Source organism: Malus domestica, chromosome 17 (assembly GCF_042453785.1).
Source record: "Malus domestica chromosome 17, GDT2T_hap1".
NCBI lineage: Eukaryota > Viridiplantae > Streptophyta > Magnoliopsida > Rosales > Rosaceae > Malus > Malus domestica.
The window spans coordinates 12,623,060-12,645,237 of record NC_091677.1 but is presented as its reverse complement, the minus strand read 5'-3'; the positions used below and the strand labels follow the sequence as shown (position 1 = coordinate 12,645,237).

The window sequence follows — 22,178 nt, the reverse complement described above, 5'->3', positions numbered from 1 at the left end:
CTAATACAAGAGGGTTCTTTGTGACATGTTTTTGTTGGATTTGGATCCTCTCCTGAGCCCAAGGAGAGGATCCTCCTGAACAAAAAGTGTGGCCCGTTGGATAAAATCTCCTGATCAAGAAGTGTGGGCCATTGGATTTTTATCCAACGGCTACAAACAGAGGAATCCCTTTAAAGTTATAATAATTATAGCCGTTGAATTTTCATCTAACGGCTCACAATCCAACGGCTCACACTTCTTGATCAGGAGGATCCTCTCCTTGGGCTCAGGAGAGGATCCAAATCCGTTTTTGTTAGTCTATGGGTGAAAGACTGAGGTTGATGAAACACTTTCTTTCGTTCAGGCGTATTGGCAGACGATGCAGGCAATTTTATGTTCCCGGCAGCTGAACTGGTTTCCTTTTTTCATTATTTTGGTTCGACAGCTGAACAAATAATATGAATTAATTTGTTTCTTGGTGACATGCTAGACCATCTTTAAAGGAAATGTCAAATATGTCAAATAGGATTAAAAGATATTTAAGTGTTCTTCAATGGATATGCCATATATGATGTGGCATGTGAGTTATTTGACTTCTTGCTTTTTAGTTGTCTTTTTTACAGCAAACAAAGAAGTAGTCAAATATATTTAATTTAATTTTTAATGCATGAGTTTCATTAACAACCAATAGAATAAAAACTAAAACTAATTTGGATTATTTTTTAATAGTAAAATAAATATTTGACACATCCATTGGAAAATAAGAGAATTTAGCATTTGTATTCAATTTGCCACATCAACCATTAAATAAAATTTTGACATATATTATATTTGACATCTCTTTTAAAGATACTCTTATAGTTCATGTGTTTGTGGAAAACACATGGATTTTTAGCTGTTGCTTTATTGGCATTTCCTTGGTCACATATAATAAAATTTTCAGTACTAATTCTAGCTTGGGGGTTTATTCTCCATCTCCAACACATGGGGCACATTGGGATTGAATAACTAACTGGTTGACTCAGTTACTTAAGTATGTGTAGATGACTGGTTCTAACATTTCTCTTCAATTATACCAAAAAAATATTTAAAAAGTATATCATAAACCAACATAGAAAAAATGGCAGAAAAGAAAGTTGAAGACCAGTTGACCAAGTTATTTCCGCATGTATGGACGATTAGTTAATTTAGTTTTAGCATTTCTCTTGAATTACACTGTGAAACTATTTGAAAAGTATACTATAGTGCAACACAGAAAAAAGAGATTGACAGAAAAGAAAGTTGGAGATGTTGTAAAATCGACGGCGTGTGCAGTGGAATAAATAAACAAGACACAAAATTTACGAGGTTCCTTTACAGTCAGTGTGACTAGAGTACGTCATCGGGGTAGCAGTGGTGCTTTCATTATAATCTGAAATAATAAAAGTACAAAGATAACTCTCTCTATTATCTCCTCTCATCTTCCTGTCTTTTCTCTCTTTCTTTTCCTTCCTCTCTCTCCCGTGAGTCCCTCACATTCACCTCCAATTCTTCCCTTTTTTATTACACATTTTGAACACTTGTAATGCTCTATTTATAGAGTAAACAAAACACTATTAAACTTGTGAAACGTTTACTATGTGCATGTGGGTTTACTATGTGCATGTGGGCATACATACCCACTATTTACAACACTCCCCCTTGGATACCCACATAAGTCTTCAATTGACTCGTTAAGATCTTGATCTGTTTTGGATGCTCCCCCTGATGAGTATCTCCCCCTGATTTCAAATTATTTAAGATGATCGTTGATCATTCTGCTTCAGTCTCTTAGTAAGAAGAGTTGCTGAAAGAGGTGTTTTACATGTTGTTAACTTTCCACAGGCTTATTCTTGAACTGGGCTGGAGGGCTTTCTGCTAGACTTGCTTCAAAAATCTGAATTTACTCTTTTTATCTGGAGCAGAATTTGATTCAAAGGTGGTGGACACTTGATCTTGAATCGGACTTGTGATTTCTTCAAGGACCTTCGAGGCTTGATCTTGAATGAAGTTGTATCGTGAAGAGCTTCGCGTGGCAAGTGATCTTCGGCTTTGTCGGGGATGAATCAGCACGTGTTTGTTGCGCTTGTATCCACATGCTTCAATGTATCATTTTCACTTGCCTTACTTGCTCCCCTTGCTTAAGTAGTATTTTCCCTGTTTTTCCCCCATGCATGTGTGGCATCTCTCCAACAGTATTTGCCTTCTGACGCAGGAGTGGAATGTAACCCTTGCATTTGGATGGTTCACCACTTCTTGGTGACTGGAGACCCAGCTCCAACAACAGTTAAGGATGACTACTCGAGAGCTAGGTAAGCAATCAGGAAAGGTCCCAAGCAGTTAGTTCCATACTAGGAGTTTGAGTGGAGGTTCCAACATATTGTTTTCTTTATCCTTGTTTTTGCAGGTAAGAACAGGACAAAGGAAAAGACAGGGAGATTGCATGATATGAGATACTCTTGCTCTCGTGCCTAAACATATGAGATAATCTTCCTCTGGTGTGACTTGTTTGAAGAGGTATTCTCGGAGAGGAAGAAAACTGAGTATTTCGAGATGATGTGTTGAAGATGCATTCTCAGAGATGAGGAAGAGTTAGGTATTCTTGCAGAGTTGCAGGTCTGCTTGTTATGGAGAACAGAAGTCGACATATATAGAGATTTCCCAATAGCAAGTGGTGGTGTTGTACCCTTACTCTTGTCAGCAACTGTGGTGTAATTAGAACAGTAAGATTTACACGTTTTCAACTTTGTCAGAGATCTTTGACAAAGTTGCACGCGATATCATAAAAAGCTGAGATTGCGTCTGAAAAATGCCAATGAACTTTATTCAGGAAAATCTGGCTTTTGAAATTCGGGGAGCCGTGTCGCTTCGATCTTTGAACAAGTGGCTCTGTTGCCTCTTCTTTTATAGAGACATCAATTATGTTCAAAAGTATGCTCAGAAAGTTGCTGCCTGAGAAATTTCCCCCTTCTTGCACTTCTGAAATTTTACTTAACCTCATTTTCCCTTCATCATTTCTAAAAATGACTTGCCCATCTAATATTTGCTTAGATTTGAGTCTTAGGGGTGATACAGATAAGCAGCGTTAGGATAATATATGGGGGCCGTCCTTCTTATCTTTTAATGGTCCTCTTACTGTTAGGAACTCTGTAATGAAGAATAACATAACTGCTAATGTGGTAGCTAGGAATCTTCTCACTCCAAAGGATAACATGATCCTCTCAAAACGGTCTGATGAGTTGGCCGTTCAAGACTCATTGGCTCTCAGTGTTCAATGTGCGGGCTATGTATCCTATGGGCCAACGCCTACTTACTCAAACTCGTCAAGTTGAATCATTGGTGACTGAGGTGGCAAGTCTTAAACAAGAGATCAGAAGCTCAATCACGAGAATAGAGTGTTACACGTGTTTGCGAATAATTACTCTACGAGCATAAAAAGAAAGCTCGACCAGCTGCAGGAATCTGAAAGTTGGATTCAAAGTGATCACCAGAGGTTCGTTGCTAGATTCCGAAAGCAACTGATGCCTTCCCCTTTTGGTGTTTTGCTAAGTACTGGGGTGCCACATGATCAATCTCTAGTGCCTCCCTCTTATGGGGTACTTCCAAGTATTGAGGCTTCACATAAGCAACCTTTGTGAAGGCTTCATCCTGTTTGATTGTTTTAACTCATGTGTATTTACATATATGTAATCTTGGAGATATTAATAGATAAGCTTTATTTTATTCAATGTATTGTGCCAAATACAATAAAGCATATACTTCATTAAGATGTGGTACTTCTGGACCAAATATTAATTTATCTTTACCCTCACGAAGATAAATGATTATTCTTAGTGTCTACATCATTTGAGTATTCAACTCATAATCTTCAATCCATATGGTTCTTTAATATCATAGACATTATGGATAAGATTCGTGTTGGTAGATTGTTCGATCTGCAGCTCGAGACAATAATTCTCTCAACACTTTATAATCGTTCTTAACTCTTCAGGAGTCTCAATTTAATATCATCAACTCTTCAGGAGTTCTAATTTAATGTTATTGACTCTTGCAAGAGATTTTAGTATGTTGTAACAATATCATAATGATAGTACTCACTAAGGCAATTTATATCATCCATTGGTATTGAGTACATATTTTATGTTTTATCCTTCGGGGGCTTACTTCAAGCAATTTGAATCCTTCAAGGATTTTCTACACTTCATGACACATTTACCTTTGGAATTTATACAGAGTAATTTGCTCCCATGTATACTTAAAGGATTTACTTATGGAGATATGATGTGGGCGACTCACAACCCTTCGTATATAATTCTCCATTTATATGAACTCGTTTACAAGAGTATAATTTCAAGTTTCAATTAGTAACCTTGTGTCATATCATGTAAATGTATTACACTGTATTACAAGTGCCCATTTGTAACCACCTTGGTTCAACATCTTTTGGCTATTTGTATTGTATTCAAATATATAGGTCAATTTTTCCACGTTCTTACAAAATTGTAATAAAATTGTCTTTCTCCATTTTTGGCCAATAAATTTTGTTGACGAAAAAGAACGGGACTCAATATCAACACAGCTCATTGATGAATTTAGTAGCTACTTGTAAAAACCAAAATTACCATTGATTATCATCAATCCGTGATCCCATATTCTCATGTGCATGTGCATGCATAAAAGTTTTTCATTTCTTTGGATATCCATTGCCTCTTCAAGGGCATGACACTATCTCTTCCAGGATAGTCATAATTTAGAGAATGTGGATTATAACCTCATCTTGAGTGTTATAGAGCTTGAATTTTAATCTCCACTTCCGGGGAGTTGAGTCATTGTAACCTATACGTCTATCATGCTACATGCATGAGACATCAATATTCCCATATCCGTGGATTGTCCTATCTGGGACGTGTATTCATGCGGGGATTGTCATGCTTCTAGTATGCAATAGTTATGCTTCAGAAATGCAATAGTTCAGTAATGCAATATTTTTCTTATTTCAAAGAACTGAATCTTTTGAGTTTGAGGGTCTGCCACGCTTCAGGCGTGCAACAAATAAATCATTTGCTGCCATATTATTTTGTCCAATAGGGACATTAATTCTTGTAGGCACATTTGCAGCAAGTATATATGATTTCATCACTTTCGTTGCATCATTCATCTATTTCATTTTCTCATTGATTGCTTCGTGAATCAAAATAAGACAAATTCTCTTCGTTCTTCTGGAACGATATTTTCTCATCATTCTTCTGGAACGATATTTTCTCCCCCTAACAGCGGGAAGATTGTCTTATCAAAATAACAGTCCGCAAACCATGCGGTAAACATATCCCCAATCAAGGGTTCTAAATATTGAATGATAAATGGTGAATCAAATCCAACATAAATTCCAAGTTTGTGTTGATGCCTCATTTTAATATATTTTGGCTGTGCAATAGGCACATAGATAATACAACAAAAAACTCGTAAAAGTATAATGTTTGGCTGGTTCCCAAACACGAGTTGTACTGAGAAGTATTGATGGTAGGTAACATGTCTCAACCGAATTAATAATGCATCATGTAAAGTTTATATGTCCCCATGTAGAAAACTGGCAATTTCGTTTTCATGAGCAGAGCGTGGGAAATCAATTTCATTCGCTTAATAAAAGCTTCTGCTATACCATTTTGAGTATGGACATAAAGAACTTCTTGTCCTTATTTAATAGTCTGTAAATTGAGATTCTTATGGCTTTTATTACAATTAAGTTAAGGCACTGCGGCACTTCAAACTTACGGTACTCATCAAGGAATTTCATGTCCTGATCTTCAGGATCAAGGGACTTTATGCCCCAATCTTTTTGCATGATGGAACTTCAGGTCCAATCATTTTTATATGTTGAGGATTAAGAAACTGCATGTTCTAATCTAATCAAGGAACTTCAGGTCTAGTATGTACTTATCGTAACAAAAATAAGTATAATAAATAAATTAAATCAATAGGCGGTAATTCCAGCCATAGTAAATAAATTACATTTAAGTAAATAAAGCTTGTGACAAGGGCTTTAATTCAGCATCATTCACATAAATCAAAACTTAAAGCAATAGGCGGTAAAACCGTCCATGGTAAATAAATTGCTTTAAAGTAAATAGAACTTGTGAAAGGATTTTAAATCAACACCATTCACATAAATCAAAACTTAAAGCAGTAGGCGGTAAAACCATCCATGATAAATAAATTGCTTTAAAGTAAATAAAGCTTGTGACAAGGGCTTTGATTCAGCACCATTCACATAAATATCAAAGTTTTAAAGCAAAGGGTAATAATTCTACCCACTGTAAATAAATTGCTTTAAATAAATAGAACTTGTGACATGAGCTTTAAACCAACATCATGCACATAAATATCAAAGCTTTAAAGCAAAGGGTAATAATTCTACCCACTGTAAATAAATTGCTTTAAATAGATAGAACTTGAGACATGGGCTTTAAACCAACACCATGTACATAAATATGCCAAAATAGAAAATGCAATAATTAAGTCCTCATCTTTTGCTTTTTCTTTTTTTTGGTCTGCCACTTCTTTTGTTTGATTCCTTTTATTTTTATTTTTATTTCACAATTCTGAAGTCATTTTGGTTACTCAGGAAATAATAGTAACAATAGGTTCCAATTGGTGTTCCTCTTCCGATGAGTTTCGAAAAAGTCGAAACGGTTCCCATAAGTTTTGGAGTCAAGAGTGTCTACAACTTATGAGAAGATCAAACCGTTAGATTTAGCTCAAATTTTAGTATGATATGGATAAGAGGATACTGAACAACTTTCGTGAAGAAACAATTTCGATCTGAGCTACCGAAATGGAGTTTTGGTACTCATAAGGTGGATGTCCAGTTTTCTACAGAAATTGGAAATTGGTTTAGTATTTCAGATGTTAAAGTTTCTGAAATTTTGATATGTTGTAGATATTGAGCGGACGAACAACTTTTAAGAAGAAAGTGTTTCAATTCGAGGTCCGCAAGTTGGAGTTCTGAGGCTGTTTACATGGCTGTCAAATTACCTACGAATTTTGAATATGTACTCTTTTGCTTCTGCAAAGAATGATATACAGTCATACAACAATATATATAGTTGCTTCAAGAAAATCAATTGTACTGAGATTTGAAGATGAAATGAAAAGAATTTCTTATATGTGAGATTCCAGCTGAATGAGGTGAACAGGATTTGTGGCGATGTGCTTTCCACTGACATAAGAGCTTCTGGTGCTAATAACGTGTTGTAAAATCGACGGCGTGTGCAGTGGAATAAGTAAACAAGACACAAAATTTACGAGGTTACTCTACAGTCAGTGTGACTGGAGTACGTCATCGGGGTAGTAGTAGTGCTTTCATTATAATTTGAAATAATAAGAGTACAAAGATAACTCTATCTATTATCTCCTATCCTCTTCCTCTCTTTTCTCTCTTTATTTTCCTTCCTCTCTCTCCCGTGAGTCCCTCACATTCATCTCCAATTCTTCCTTTTTTTTATCACACATTTTAAACACTTGTAATGCTCTATTTATAGAGCAAACAAAACACTATTAAACTTGTGAAATGTTTACTATGTGCATGTGGGCATACATACCCACTATTTACAACAGGAGAGTAGAGCAATGACTAAAATGATATAAAAGGTTGCTTGTCCTCTAATTTATTTATTTTAAGATAAACTCGGTCAGATCATGTAAATATTTAACATAAATCTGTACGTGGACCTGTTTGTAATTTGCAAAGTAACAAAAGAGTATATTTGTCCCTTACTGTTCGTAGGATAACATTTGGATCCCATCTGGATTCAAATTGTGGGGATCCTAGGTACCGTTTGGTACGTGGGATGGGACGGAACAGAGTGGAACAAGGCGTTCTGTCCCACGTTTGGTGCACCTAAAACGGGTGGAACGCGTTGTTCCACGAGACGAATTTTGGGTGAATTTTCGTTCCGCCTCACCCCCTGGAACAACTTGTTCCACCTCACCCCCTGGAACGACTCGTTCCACATCTGTGGAACACAAAATTATAACCTCTCCGTCTCCTTCTTCTTCCTCCTTGTTTCCATCCGAGGGCATCTTTGCTCATTCTCCGTTCTATCCCGTCATGTCTCATCTCGTCCCGTCTGCATACCAAACAATACCCTAAGGATCCTACTATTCATCGTGCATCGTGTAGTAATAAATTATTTGATTTTTCTTATTTAAAATTAAACACAAATAGTACCTGACTAAAACTAACCGTATAATGTACGATAAACGGCTAGGATGTGGGAATCCTAGTGGATTTAGAGAAGATCCTTTCCTTGTAGGATATTCAATATGGCTTGTATAAAGAAATAATATGCAAATAAATTTCAAGCAACATAAAATTAACATAAATCAAATGGTAACACTCCATGTTGACTAGTTCATGAGTTTGACACTCCAACGGTCAATTTCCATGAAGTTCTGGGGGATTGGATCCCATCTGGATTCAAATTGTGAGGATCTTAGAGATCCTCACATCTTAGTCATTTATCGTGTATCATGCGGTCAAAAATCATCTGATTTTTTTTTTATTTACAATTAAACATAAATAGTACCTGATGAAAATTGACCGCACTATATTAGATGAACGACTAGAATGTGGGGATCCTTAGGATTCCCACAAAGTTGATCCAGAGAGAATCTGCTTCCAAAGAAGGATAATTGAAAATGATCTGAAATTCTAAATCAATGTATTGAGTTGTAAATGTGGTGAAGATATATTAATCAAATGCATAAATAATATAGATGTACCGATACTTAGGTTGGCCAACTCAATTTCCATTTTTTAAACTATTTCTATAAGAAGCACATTGGCTAGAAGTGGTTTTACAATAAGTATGTTGAAAATTTTAGAAGTGGTTTTACAATAAGTATGTTGAAAATTTTGTCCCTTATCGTGTTTCTTGCTATGTACTTTTCATCAATGAGGTTTGACTTTATGTCCTCCTCATTTGTGTTTTTATTTTTATCTTAATAGGATTATGGGGATGATTAGTGAACACTATCATCCCATTTAATAAAAAAAAAATGTTGAAAATTTTGTTAAACATCCAAGTGTTTTATGAAAAAAAAAAAAAAACGCTTTTATAGCCAAAAACACACTTATTTTTGTTGCAAAAAGAAAAACGCTTATAATCCTTCCATATATACTTGGACAAAGAGAAGTAAGCCAAAATCTAAGTTTTGTGGTAGGGTGCGGCAAAAGAGAAGAGAGAGAAAAACATGCTTGAGAAATTTTGTGATGATACTTCGTAAGTTGTGTGCTTTTATTTATATTCGTAAAAAAGTGAGAAATTTACTTTCTAAGTAATACAAATATTAATAAAAATTAACTGTTAAAATTTACATAATCACATATCTAATTAAATATTAACCGCAACAAGTTTGGATTTTTTAATTACTTTTACCCACAATTTATAAATTAGTTACCATCTATGTTGGCAAGAACATATGGTTGACGTTTATTTATTAACTATAGAAAGAGAATAATATGCTCTTTTATATCTAATTATAATATCTCTATTAATTAATAAAACTCTCTTTGTCAATTAAAAGATTATGAAAAGATAAACTTAGTATTCTATCGCACAAAAAAAAATGATGGGCAATAATGTAATTTTACAGGTCCAAATTTTACTGTTTTTTATTGAAGCCTCACCTACAAGTGATGTCACATCCCGACTAGGGCTCCACCATAGCCCGGCCCCACCTCCGCCGTAGTACGATATTGTCCGCTTTAGGCTCCAACCACGCTCTCAGGGTTTTGAGAGAACTTCTCAGTGGGTCACCCATCATGGGATTGCTCTCGCGTGAACTTGCTTAACTTCGGAGTTCCGATGAAACCCGAAGCCAGTAAGCTCCCAAAAAGCCTCGTGTTAATTAGAAATGAGAATATACATATAAGGCTTACATGATCCACTCTCCTAGACGATGTGGGATGTCACAAGTAATGTTAAAATATCTCTAATATTTAAAATTAAAAATAAAATATCTCTAATAATTATTATAATAAGTTAACACTCAGTGCTAACGACTGCTTAATTTAATATGAAGTTTACAATTATATACCTCCCATTAATATATTTAAGGTAAATTACATAGTAGCCCCTCAGATTTGAGGTCTTTTACAACCCCATACAACATCTTTAAAACATTTCACTTTCATACCTCAAATACTATTTTATTTCAATATAATACATCTGTTAGATTTTTCATCCATTAATCCGTTAAATGCTGACGTGGCTGCCAAATGTGTGCCACGTGGCCAAAAAAATAATTTTTTAAATAAAAAAAAACTAAATCTTCAACCCAAAAAAAAAAAAACTCAAACCCAGATCCCATCACCCCCCCCCCCCAAAACGATTATCCCTTCCTCAAATCCCCCATCCCACCCCCAACGATTATCCCTCCCCCCAACCCCCCCTTTGTGACCAACCTCACCGTAGCGCCTTCCCAACCCCGCGACCCACCTCACTCAAGCCCCCCTCCACACTACCTGCAACCTAGAAAAAAAAAAATCCATCTCCCTTTCCTTGCAACCCAAATTCCATCTTCCCCAATAGGTATGGATTTAAAGAGTGGGGTGTGTAGAGGAGGGAAGAGGGTGAGTGCGAGGGTGGGTATGGAGGAGGACGTGGAGGATGGGTGCGATAGGTTTGGGAAAGACGGGAGGGGGGAAGAAAGGGGTGGGTTGCAAGGAAGAGGGGTCGGGGAAGATGAAGATGGGTTTTTTTTGTCTTTCTCTTCTTCTTCTTCTGGGTTGCAGGTTACAGGTTGGGGTTTTTTTGGGGGGGGAGGGAAGGAGGGAGGGAAGACGAAGTGGGGTTTGGTTTTTGGTTTTTTTTTATTTTTTATTTTATTTATTTATATAGAAGATTTAGGTTTTTTTTTTAAAAAAAAATTTTAATTATTTTTTTGGCCACGTGGCACAAATGTGGCAGCCATGTCAGCATTTAACGGATGTATTATATTGAAATAAAATAGTACTTGAGGTATGAAATTGAAATGTTTTAAAGATGTTGTATGAGGTTGTAATAGACCTCAAACTTGAGGGGTTACTATGTAATTTACCCTATATTTAAAGTTCTAAATCTGAACAGCAATTTGACAACCTTGGTCAACTTTTACTGCGGAAGGGTAATGATGAATAGAAACGTGGACGTTTCTCTTTAATCTAATTTTTTATTCAAATGGTAAAGTTGGAATTAAAAACTTTATTACCAAAAATATATATCCATGCGAACGACTAGCTTTGCTGATGTGTCCGATACCTACAAATTAATTTTTTGCGACTTTGACAACCTTAGTTAGCTAACTAACTTTCTAGGTTGACAAGAGATTATACCCTTAACGTTGAAAACATATCTTAATGTGTGCGTCGCACTCAAATGATAAGTGTGATTAAAAAATGAGTGATAGTAAATGTGTATAAATATATCTTCGATAACATCGATTTTTTCCTGAGTCGGTAGACTATCACCTCACATAAAGCTTCCCCAAGTTTGTGGGAAGTAGGAAAAAGGATTCAACTTAGGTGACGCAACCACTCAAACTTAATGCCAAACCTTCACTTCCATGGATTGACTTGTAGTTGGAGTTCATATGTTTTTATTTATTATTCATGTTGCTTTCTTAAAACAAACAAAACATAACGATAATACGAACACTTGGGACCTCTAATTTTGGTCAATAGATGCAGACACCCCAATCATCACCATGGACGAACCTTTTATTTCCAGGACTGAGACAGCACTTGGTGTCGGAGGTGCTGACCAACAAGTAGAGTCTTCGATCACCTCAACGGCCAGAACACCACGAAGAAGAAGCCACCCCTCAGGTTACCTTGATGTAGTCAGCTCTGATGTTATCCTCCCCATCATTGCAACACCAAACTCTACCTCCTACGCCAATCTCATCGCGAACCTGAACAAGAACAAGCGAAGGAAGCTCAAGCACCGCTCCCACTCAGCTCCCTCGGTGTTCACTGCCACCAAGGAGCTCATTCAAGACTCCCTGGATGATCCAAGATCTGCCCCTAAATCAACACCCTTCATTGTTCGCCAGGCCTTCATCGGTGTCATTGTCTATGTCATCATCGGCATTGTCATAATCTTGACAGCCGGGGGTTTCAAGGGGGAAGCCACTTACAAGCCGGTTGATGCCTTGTACTTCATTGTGGTCACGCTCTGTACGATTGGATATGGTGACATTGTTCCTGACACGACGGCTACCAAGCTCTTCACCTGTTTCTTCATCTTGGTGGGTTTTGGATTCATCGACATTCTGCTGAACGGGTTGGTGGCGTACATCTGCGACAGGCAAGAATCGGTGTTGCTGAGCACTATCGATGAGACGAAGTTCAACCACATGATTCAGACGTACATGATCGATAAAGAGAAAGGAAGAATGAGAATAAGGATCAAGGTAGGGTTGGCATTGGGAGTGGTTATTGGTTGTATAGCTATAGGGACAATTGCAGTACATTTTCTGGAGCAGATGAGCTGGGTTGATAGTTTTTACCTCTCTGTTACTTCTGTGACAACGGTAGGTTACGGCGATTTCGCTTTCCAGACAGTTGCGGGTAGGTGTTTTGCAATAATCTGGTTACTGGTTAGCACATTAGCCGTTGCTAGAGCTTTTCTGTACTTGACTGAGCTTAGAATCGACAAGCGGAATCGCCGAATAGCGAAATGGGTTCTTCAGAAGGAGATCACCCTCAGGGACCTATTGGCAGCAGACCTGGATAATGATGGATGCATCAGGTACCCCTAACTTTTCTCTATCTGAATTTAAACCAATTTTGTTTTCTCCTAATTTTTCTCTAATTTGGAATTTTTCTAAAAACTCAAAACTTTTCCCAATATGCATTTATGTTAGCAGAAATGGGTTACGCCAGATGGCTACGCTAGTGTACCAATCCCCTTCCCCTTAGTTTAGAATATCGTTCTATAAAGAATATGTATCTATGTTAAGTTTATACTTTCTACCTTTAATGCTGCAGCAAATCGGAGTTCGTCATATACAAGCTGAAGGAGATGGGGAGAGTAGCAGAGAGTGACATCCTGCAGATATGCAAGCAATTTGATTCTTTGGAACACAACAACAGTGGCAAAATTACTCTTGTTGATATAATGGGAAGCAACATGTGAGTGACTCCAATTAGGTTTCCCTCAACGGAAAGTCTGAGGCATCATAAAAATCTTGCTACAGGAATTAAAAGAAGCAAACTGTGAGAACTCCGAATTTTTACGATAAATGTATAGAGAACTAGGCACATGAATTTGATGATTTCACTACAGAGCAGAAAACTCAATTCAATTCTTTTGTAAATACTTTGGTTTCAAATAAAAATGGAACTTTGACGATCTCGTTTCATCGTTTCTTCGTCTTTTGGAGTCAATGTTTCTTTGTTTTCTGGAGTCATTTGACAAATTATATCAGTCCCTATAGTTTTAGTGAAAGGTCTCTTGCAAAGAAAGCCTATGAGTTCATCAGAGAGCATGCATTGCCCAACACACTTTCAGGTACGGAAAAATACAGCCTGCTCATCTACAGGGGAGGGACCGCAACAGTGTTTCGGGACCCAGCATTTACATTTTTCGGGATGCTGGATGAAGCAATGAAGTAGCTGTTAATTGTTCTTTACAACCCAATGGCAAAAAGTACAGCAGTATGCAAACCTAAGTTCATAACAGAAGGTGGAGCCAACAGATTTATGTAACACTTGGCCTACCTGGCAGTATGGACAAAGATAGTATTATGAGCCGGTATCAGTCAAATGTTGATTAGTTTCTCCATTACACTGTAAAATATTGTTTTACATTCTCTTTTTATCCCGCGGTATAACTGTTTGATCCAAAAATGGGTGAAAAATAGGTACATGAAAAGAAAAAGCATGAAAAAAATGAGTGATAATATGACATCTATTGATGGCAACATGATAGTCAAATTAAACAAAACTAGTTACCATGAATAAGTAGTGTATCTTTTAACACCAAAGCGAAGATGCATTCCTAGATTGAAGAGGTGCATAGGTGTATCGATACTGGAGCTACAGCCGAAACTTTAAATTTTGCCCATCTCTTTGCATCGTATGGGGATGTTTGCTATTAACTGTTTAGAGAAACAAATGAAGGACAATATGTTATCACGAAAGAGCAAAACCATTATCATAAAACTGTTCCCTGATTATTCCATTAGTTATCAAGTTCAGGGTTCAGAACTTCCAAAGACCTAAAACACCAAGAAAACTTGACAAAATTCAGGCATTTAGGGGGCGAGTTGCACTTCCACAACCTCAGTTTCTCAATTTGAAATTCATGCATATAGCATGCTTCACACAGTAACTATACTTGCAACAAAGAGACTGATAATATACACTTGCAACAAAGAGACTGATAATATACAGTCATTGCTTAAATAATCTCCACCTCCTATCTTAAACAAGTTTCATGCTAAAAGCAGTGCCGGAGGTGCTAATTTCTCAGACATAAAATGCAATGTTTACCGGATTCTAGAGATTGAATAAAACAACTAAGCCTTATCTGGCCTCCACATTTGCCATCTTGATGCTTGAAATCCTGTGACCACAGAGATCATGAACAGAAATGAAGTTTATCAATGAGCATGCATCATCAGAAAAGAAAAAAAAAAAAAAAGGTCGTACCCAGTGCACAAGGCTCCCGCTTTACGCAGGGTCTGGGAGAGGTGAAAAAAAAAAAAAGTTGAAAGAACATACAAGTAGAGGAGTAATATTTGTGATTGTTAACTCTTGTAAAGGAGACAACTGCAAATGTAAACCAACTTTTGAGTTCACTAATGTGCATACCTCTCTCTAACGCCTGAGACACTATCAAGAAGTTCCATCGTTTTTTGCACTTTAAAATTTCTTGATTTCTCCTGGCTGTCCACTACCAAGGTTGAGATCCTCAATATGGTGATAAGTTCTGCTTCAATTTTTTTGAGTTGATGATCCAGATGTTCTAAGAAACTATCGAAAGATGTTATTCCCTTCAAGCTACTAATTGTCTCATCTTCATTCCAAGCTCCCCTGTTTAAAGGTTCTCGAAGGTCCTCCCCTTCTGGCTCAACAGGTAAGCTTGCTTGATTGTCTTTAAGAAGCGGTGTTTCTTCTTTCAGATCATTTGAGACAAATTCTTTGCCCACCTCCAAATTTTCTGCAACTTCAGCTGCGGGTGATACAATTCGAACTGGACTAAAAGCATCTTCTCTGACAACTTCAAGATCCAAAGAAACATTCCCGATTAGCTGCCCTTCTTTCAGAGAAATTGCCTGAAATCAAATTAGTCTTCTTCTGATCATATTACCGCTGAAAGGTAAAGATCTTCAATAAGTTACAGTAAGGGAACAAAGATTGGAATAAGAACATTAAGAAAAAGTATATCTTACTAGTGGTTACTATTTTTTTTATCAGTTGTGACATTTCGAGGAAGGAGGTTAAGAATTTGGGACCTCCATTTTAAAGATGTGCGGCTACTGTACCAACTGAGCCTTAACCTGACCTCCTTTCTAAAGGCTCGACTGAGATAAGAGAGCATATAATATCTTCTTTATGCAGTCATGATTAAGTTTTGATTACAATTTGCAGACAAATCTGGAAAAGTTGAAAACATGGCATCTTCAAACATCATAAACCAAGTACAAATCTATAAATGTCCTTTTCAAAACAACGATTAATTTTGGTGATGGTCGATTTTTGACAATGGATACATATTGGATTAGTGGACTTCCAACTTCGACTGAATTACTAAAAACAACGATCTTATCCAGTATTCCTCCGATTACACTGGAAAATCTCTTCCATAATTCTTAACAGTTTATTCTACCTCATTAAGCTTTGTGGAAAGTTCATCGAGAAATTCTATGCGGTGCTTTGACTTCTCCAATGCTTCCATGACCTTTTTCTTCTGAAAGAGCAGCTCCCTCGCATCGTCTTCCTTCCCAGTTTGGACATTAATAGCTGCTTGCCGTTTCAGCTTCTCGGCTGCCTCTGAGAGTCGCAAAAGCCTCAATCTTGCATTGTTTGCTATGCCAACAACCATGAAATGTTGTTAAATTATGTTCTAAGTTCTAACTCAAATCACCAAAATATTGGATTGAAAGCTCCTTAATTAGTTATAACATAAACTAAAAGCAAGTAGTGATTAACATATCAAAATTTCTGCGCTAATAAGTGCAGATAATCTAATCATCATATTAAAAATTGTGTAATTTTGTAAAAGAGAGAAGCTTTCATACAAATTATTCAGCAAAAAAAGTTGCAACAACAAAAGAAACTAACAAGGCGGGAACTTGCAATGAAATGAGCATAAAAATGTAGTTTTTCATTGAAAAAGGCAAATGGGTATTTCCCCAATTTATATAAAATATTATGAAGGAGAGGAAATCAATATATATATGTTTATGTATATGTATATACCTTTGGCTCTGGCGGTCTCAGCCTCAGAGTGGAGCTGACCGAGCTGGGCACGTAGCTCCTCTGTGTTGACGTTGGAAGCCAAGCACATGGGCGTCCTCCATGAAGGTCTCCGAGGAACAACCATGGCTGTTCCACCACCACTCCAGAGTATCATCCCTCTCTCTCTCTCGTCTGTCTGGATGAATGGGGGTTCCCCATGATGAGGTCCATAGCTTAAGCCTTATGGTCTAGAAGCGTAAAGCCCATTTTCGCATGACCCGAAGAAGACCTCTCTTTGAAATGGGCTTCGAGGTTGTCATTGTGTGGTTACTTTTAGGCCTCGTTTGCTTTGGATTGAGAGTCATGGTATACATACAGCATTACTTCCTTTTGGGAGAAAATTCTAATTTTGTTTTTTCTTCTCTTTGTCGTCGAGCCTGATCAATCGACAGATTGTCATTGTTGAATGGGGAAACAGATCCTAACTTTACAGCTTGTAAAAGCTGAAGATAGAAAATACATTAGCCACGATGAAACTTATTCTTCATAATCCGTCATTTTATGGGGGTTGAAAACGGTAAATTTCATTCACGATTAGTTTATCTTTTACCTTTAATTTAAACAAATATATGGTTAGCGTTATATTATATCCTAAACAGTTGTTTAGACACAAAACGTGGCTAAGGAGATATTCTAAACTTAATTCCATTTACTTGTGTCCCACTTTTCTTTCTTTTGCCAAACACACGTTTCACATTATCATATTGATTTGTATCCTACCTTGCATGCTATAATGGGTTAGGGGAAACTTGTGTTTCCTTATTAAGTCGCATCCATTTTCCTTTCACTTTTTGTTTTTTTTTAACAAGCATCCATTTTCCTTTCAAGACGATTCTCTTGGATTTGGTAGGCTAAGTCCATCAAAGTTTGGGTCCACGTGAAAACGTCGTCCAAGACTGCTCGAGTGCTGATAGCCCTTTTTTGACCTAAAAAACCCTAATAATATGAATGTCATCTCATCAAGTATTGCTCGATAACAACCAATCATGAATGACGAATGAATGTCATGAGTGATTCATGACAACCTCCCATCAACAACGCTCACTCACGCTCAACACTCAGCCTCAAAAAAGTGACATTGACAACCTCCTAATTCATCTCACTGTGAAAGAGAGAAAGAGTTCGGATAAATGTCATGTCCTATTCAGTGGTCTAAACTATGCAAGATTTAACAGTTGTAAGAATCGATTAGATCTTTACTTTACATGAATTTTTTAACCATTAATTTTCAAACCGTTCAACGTTCATGAAAGAAATATCTAAGAAAGAGAGAATGAATTTGTAGTTTTCTGAAGTTGTTATATATTAAAAGAAAATTTAGGTCACGCATGTGGTAGGGTTTCTACTTTCTAGCATACAATGGGCCTAAGAACGTAAGACTACAGTACATATCAGATCATCATCAGATGCCACATTTTCCCATTTCATTGTATCCCTTTTTCTCTTTTGTTTCTTTAACTGAATAATATGCTATATCGTGGATGTGCTTGCACAAAATGTTAAGTGCATGGCATGGAATTATCCTCCTTTTAACAATTTGTAATTTGAGGTTGAACACTTAATCCGAAGAGGAGCCATGTAATTACAAAAGAAAGTTGCATGGCCTGCAAACTTCTGGAGACTACCGTGGACATAGGAACTTAAGTGCTATATTACATATTACAGGATGTTCTCACGTTAGATCGTCTAACTACATAATATGGTTATATTTTATGAGAGCAAATTTTTCATAAATATTATACTTGAACGGTGGTTTAAATTTAATAAGCATTAGCTCGACAACATAATTTTGGAAACTAAGAAAATAACCCATGCATCAAATATCACATCACTCATAAAAATGAATGGTGCCATACAAAAAAGATATATATGGCCTTGAAGGAGGAGAGTCCAAGCTAGACACTTCAAAAATGCAAATGAGTTAACTTTTGGCAGACTACAAGTTTTATAAATGCGCTTTAATTAGATGATGACGATGATGACAACGTTAATCAAATTGTCAAACGAGGAGCTATACATTCATAATGTGTATTTAGATAAGATGCATATACGTATGAGTGCTGACATGTACAAATGTAGTCTGTGAATTATGCCGGATTTTTGGGGTTAAAAGTTTGACTAATAGATACAGCTTAATTAATTTCTTTACATGACATTTGATCTGTTATATTATAACAAAACATGACAAGCAAGATATCCATTCAAAGGCCAACCATGCACGCCAACGAGGGCTAGTTGAGTTGGCAATGATCATTCTCTTTACTAGACCAAGGCATAGGTTCGAGTCTCGTTGCTAACAATCCCTCTTGAAGGACGATCTGTTAAAAAAAAAAGGCTAAGACCTCCTCTGTAAGTTCTCAAAAAAATTTGTGGTATGTCGTCTCCCTAAGATGAGGTAGCCTTCCCTCCCTCTAAACTTTTTGTTACCAAAAATCAAAGCCAACCATGCATATGTTTACTTTATTAGGTATATTTTACGTACGGAAGAAACTAAATTATTTATTCACCAAAAGATCAAATCTTCTAGAGAGTTCATATATTAAAATGAAAGCCTCCAAATCTTTATTCTTGTACATGTGGAATTCATGATATGTATGTCTTCAATTGAGTATATAGAGTAGCTGTTAAATAAGAGTTAATATCACGGAATTAACTTCTTTACTTTCGTTTATATTATAATAATGTAAATTCTAATTATCTTCGTAACTTAATAGGGATTTGATATAACCCTATATTAAAATACTTTGCACAAATCAATGCAAGGAGTCATATTTTTACACTAATTACAATTAAAAATTACATTCCTATAATACAAATGAATAATTACGGAAATAATTTTGTATTAGTTAACTCTTATTTAACAGTAGCAGCCAGTAATTTTTTCAAGAGGATGCTTTATTCATCACTTTGTTAGATCATATTTTATTTTTGCGTATGTTATACTGGTATGCCCTTATATTAAGAATTGAAGGCCCTCACCACATCCGTTGCAAATTTTTCCCAGTAGCTATCAGTCATAGACGGGAAAGGAAGAGATTAGAGGTCCTGGGCTATCTCTTTTTTTTCTTTTTCGTTTTATTCTCACGGCTTTTTATCATGGCTTAGAAGTCATTTTACAAATAGGTTAAATCTGTCATTAAAAATGAGTGAAGAAATAGGACATGTGAGTGGCTTTAGCAGCACTGTAACATAAATAGGAGGGTCACAAAGATGGTAAAGGCCTGTTAGGGCTTAAAAAGACTTCACTACTTTGGAGTTGTTTATCTCACAAAGGAGTATGTAATGCAGCGGAATTGATAGGCAAGAAAAAGAAAGAACACTCAATGTATTACACAAGATTTTTATTCACTCACAAACTTAGTACAAGAGGAAACACTCAAACACTCTTAGAAGCTTTGTTGCTTCTTCTCACTTCTCACTACTTGCTCTCTTGGTTGATTCAAATGGTGTGGATGCCTTCTCCTTTTATAGGCATGGATGGAACCTTGGAGAAGCATGGAAGCATCATGCTAGAGATATCTAGATAATTTCACTACCTTCCTAAGCTAGAATTGTCTACATTAATCTTGTTTGTTGGTGGAATCCTCACCATTCTTCTAGACTCTTCCACCAACTTGAACTTTGCTAGAATTCTCTAACATGTGCATGGATCTTTCTTTGTGTATGGGCCGAATTAATTGTCTTGGGCCAAGACAAGATTACATTTCAACATCCCCCCTTAATCTTGTCTTGTGACACCGATTGATTTCCTCAATCTAACAAAGTCTTCTTGTTTGAGTGGCTTGGTGAATATGTCGGCGACTTGGTCTTGAGACTTCATGTATTCCACTTGCACATCCTTTCTTGCAATACACTCTCTTATGTAACGATAACGGGTATCTATGTGTTTGCTCCTGTCATGGAATACTGGATTCTTTGCTAGAGCTATTGCAGACTTGTTGTCGACATAGATCTCTGTTGGCTTTTCTTGTGGCATGCTTAATTCTTTTAGCAAGTTTCTCAGCCAGATTGCATGACAGACACATGAGGTAGCAGCTACGTATTCAGCTTCGTAGGTAGAGAGAGTGACAATCGGTTGCTTCTTCGACATCCATGTGAATGCAGTGTCTCCCATGAAGAACACAAATCCAGTAGTGCTTTTTCTATCATCGAAATCTCCTGCCCAATCACTGTCGCTATATCCAACAAGTTTGTAGTTATTAGAGCTTGAATAGAACAAGCCAAAGTTAACAGTACCTTTAAGGTATTGAAGAATTCTTTTGGCAATCTTCAAATATGTAGTTGTGGGATTCTCCATGTAGTGACTGACTAATCCGACGACATAGAAAATATCTGGTCTTATGCAAGTCAAGTAGTGCAAGCTTCCAACTAAACTCTTGAAAAATATTGGATCTACACTTTCTCCTTTGTCATGCTTGGTTAGTTTGACTCCGCACTCCACTGGCGTGCTTATGGGCTTGCAGTCGTCCATTTTGAACTTTTTCAGTATCTCCTTTGTGTAGTTTTCTTGGGAGATGAAAATACCTTCTTCGTTATGCTTGACTTCAGTGCCTAGGTATTATGCCATCAGCCCGATGTCGGTCATCTCGAATTCTTTGGTCATCACTCTCTTGAACTCTTCATACATGCTTGGATTACTTTCGGTGAAGATTATATCATCCACATATAAGCACACAATTAGAATATCTCCATCTTTGACTTTGACATAGAGAGCATGTTCATGAGAGCACTTTGTGAAGTTGTTTTCTTGGAAGTACTTGTCAATGTGACTATTCCATGCTCGTGGCGCTTGTTTTAACCCATAAAAGGGCTTTCTTCAGCTTCAAAACTTTGTCTTCATGCCCTTTGATTTCATAGCATGACGGTTGCTGAATGTAGACTTCTTCTTCAAGGACTCCATTTAGGAAAGCGGACTTCACATCCATTTGTTGAATCTTCCATTTGTTTTGAGCTGCCAAAGAAATTAGTAATCGTATAGTTTCCAACCGAGCAACGGGTGCAAATACCTCATCATAGTCGATTCCGGCTCTTTGACTATAGCCCTTCGCCACTAATCTCGCCTTGTATCCTTCGACCTCTTCGTTGGCATTCTTCTTTGTCTTATACACCCACTTGACTCCGATAGCTTTGTGTCATTTCGGAAGAATAACGAGTTCCCATGTATTGTTCTTCTGGATTGCTTCAATTTCTTCATCCATTGCTTTCCTCCACTTAGTATCTTACATTGCTTCTTGGAAGTCAACTGGTTCACAATCAGCAAAGAGACAGAAAAGTGTAGGATTATCAAGTCTTTCAGCTACCTCATAGAGATCTTGTAGACTTCTTGTGGTACTTCTCTTTCATTTAAACTCCCACTTGATGATGTTGATGCTGGTGAATTACCATGATTGGTTGATGTTGGTGAAGCAGGTGGAGTAGTGGATTCTTGTTGAACCTCTCTTGCTTGCTCCATCATCCCTTGTTCATTATTTTCTTCAAACTGAGGAAAGAAATGAAGATCACCTATATGAGAGCCAAAATCTCATTCTCCTTCTTCATCGAACGTCATGTCTCGACTGATCACCGTCTTCCCATTGTTTGGATTATACAGTTTATAACCTTTTGAATTTGAGTCATAGCCGATAAAGATGAACTTTTCAATTTTATCGTCGAGTTTGGTTCTCCTCTCATCTGG

General features: G+C 36.9%; 3 protein-coding genes and 1 long non-coding RNA gene across 4 annotated transcripts; 1 reads left to right on the top strand and 3 right to left on the bottom strand.

Annotated features, from left to right (window-relative positions):
• Positions 1-11,742: 11,742 nt before the first annotated feature.
• Positions 11,743-13,391, top strand: LOC103405172 (two-pore potassium channel 3-like). The gene is made up of 2 exons (XM_008344131.4): positions 11,743-12,788; positions 13,028-13,391. Exons 1-2 carry the CDS (start codon positions 11,743-11,745, stop codon positions 13,173-13,175), a joined length of 1,194 nt encoding a protein of 397 aa, XP_008342353.3. The 3' UTR covers positions 13,176-13,391.
• Positions 13,392-13,513: 122 nt separating this feature from the next.
• On the bottom strand, positions 13,514-13,880 carry LOC139193580 (uncharacterized). Its single transcript, XR_011577838.1, has 2 exons — positions 13,760-13,880; positions 13,514-13,633 (listed from the first exon to the last, which is right to left on the bottom strand). It is a non-coding gene; the product is annotated as an uncharacterized lncRNA (long non-coding RNA).
• A 397-nt stretch (positions 13,881-14,277) lies between these two features.
• On the bottom strand, positions 14,278-16,677 carry LOC103405173 (uncharacterized). Its single transcript, XM_029097270.2, has 4 exons — positions 16,466-16,677; positions 15,873-16,072; positions 14,855-15,318; positions 14,278-14,606 (listed from the first exon to the last, which is right to left on the bottom strand). Exons 1-4 carry the CDS (start codon positions 16,617-16,619, stop codon positions 14,567-14,569), a joined length of 858 nt encoding a protein of 285 aa, XP_028953103.2. The 5' UTR covers positions 16,620-16,677; the 3' UTR covers positions 14,278-14,566.
• A 3,545-nt stretch (positions 16,678-20,222) lies between these two features.
• On the bottom strand, positions 20,223-20,975 carry LOC139193369 (secreted RxLR effector protein 161-like). The gene has a single exon (XM_070816364.1). It carries the CDS (start codon positions 20,973-20,975, stop codon positions 20,223-20,225), a length of 753 nt encoding a protein of 250 aa, XP_070672465.1.
• Positions 20,976-22,178: the final 1,203 nt, after the last annotated feature.

What these genes read in the sequence shown, in the direction of transcription:
- LOC103405172 (XM_008344131.4), top strand. Translation starts at nt 11,743, where the DNA reads ATGGACGAACCTTTTATTTCCAGGACTGAGACAGCACTTGGTGTCGGA. An exon ending in GATAATGATGGATGCATCAG is followed by an intron (nt 12,789 to 13,027) that starts GTACCCCTAACT and finishes TTAATGCTGCAG; the next exon opens with CAAATCGGAGTTCGTCATAT.
- LOC103405173 (XM_029097270.2), bottom strand. Translation starts at nt 16,619, where the DNA reads ATGATACTCTGGAGTGGTGGTGGAACAGCCATGGTTGTTCCTCGGAGA. An exon ending in TTTCCACAAAGCTTAATGAG is followed by an intron (nt 15,319 to 15,872) that starts GTAGAATAAACT and finishes ATTTGATTTCAG; the next exon opens with GCAATTTCTCTGAAAGAAGG. An exon ending in GTCTCAGGCGTTAGAGAGAG is followed by an intron (nt 14,607 to 14,854) that starts GTATGCACATTA and finishes CTGTGGTCACAG; the next exon opens with GATTTCAAGCATCAAGATGG.
- LOC139193369 (XM_070816364.1), bottom strand. Translation starts at nt 20,975, where the DNA reads ATGGACGACTGCAAGCCCATAAGCACGCCAGTGGAGTGCGGAGTCAAA.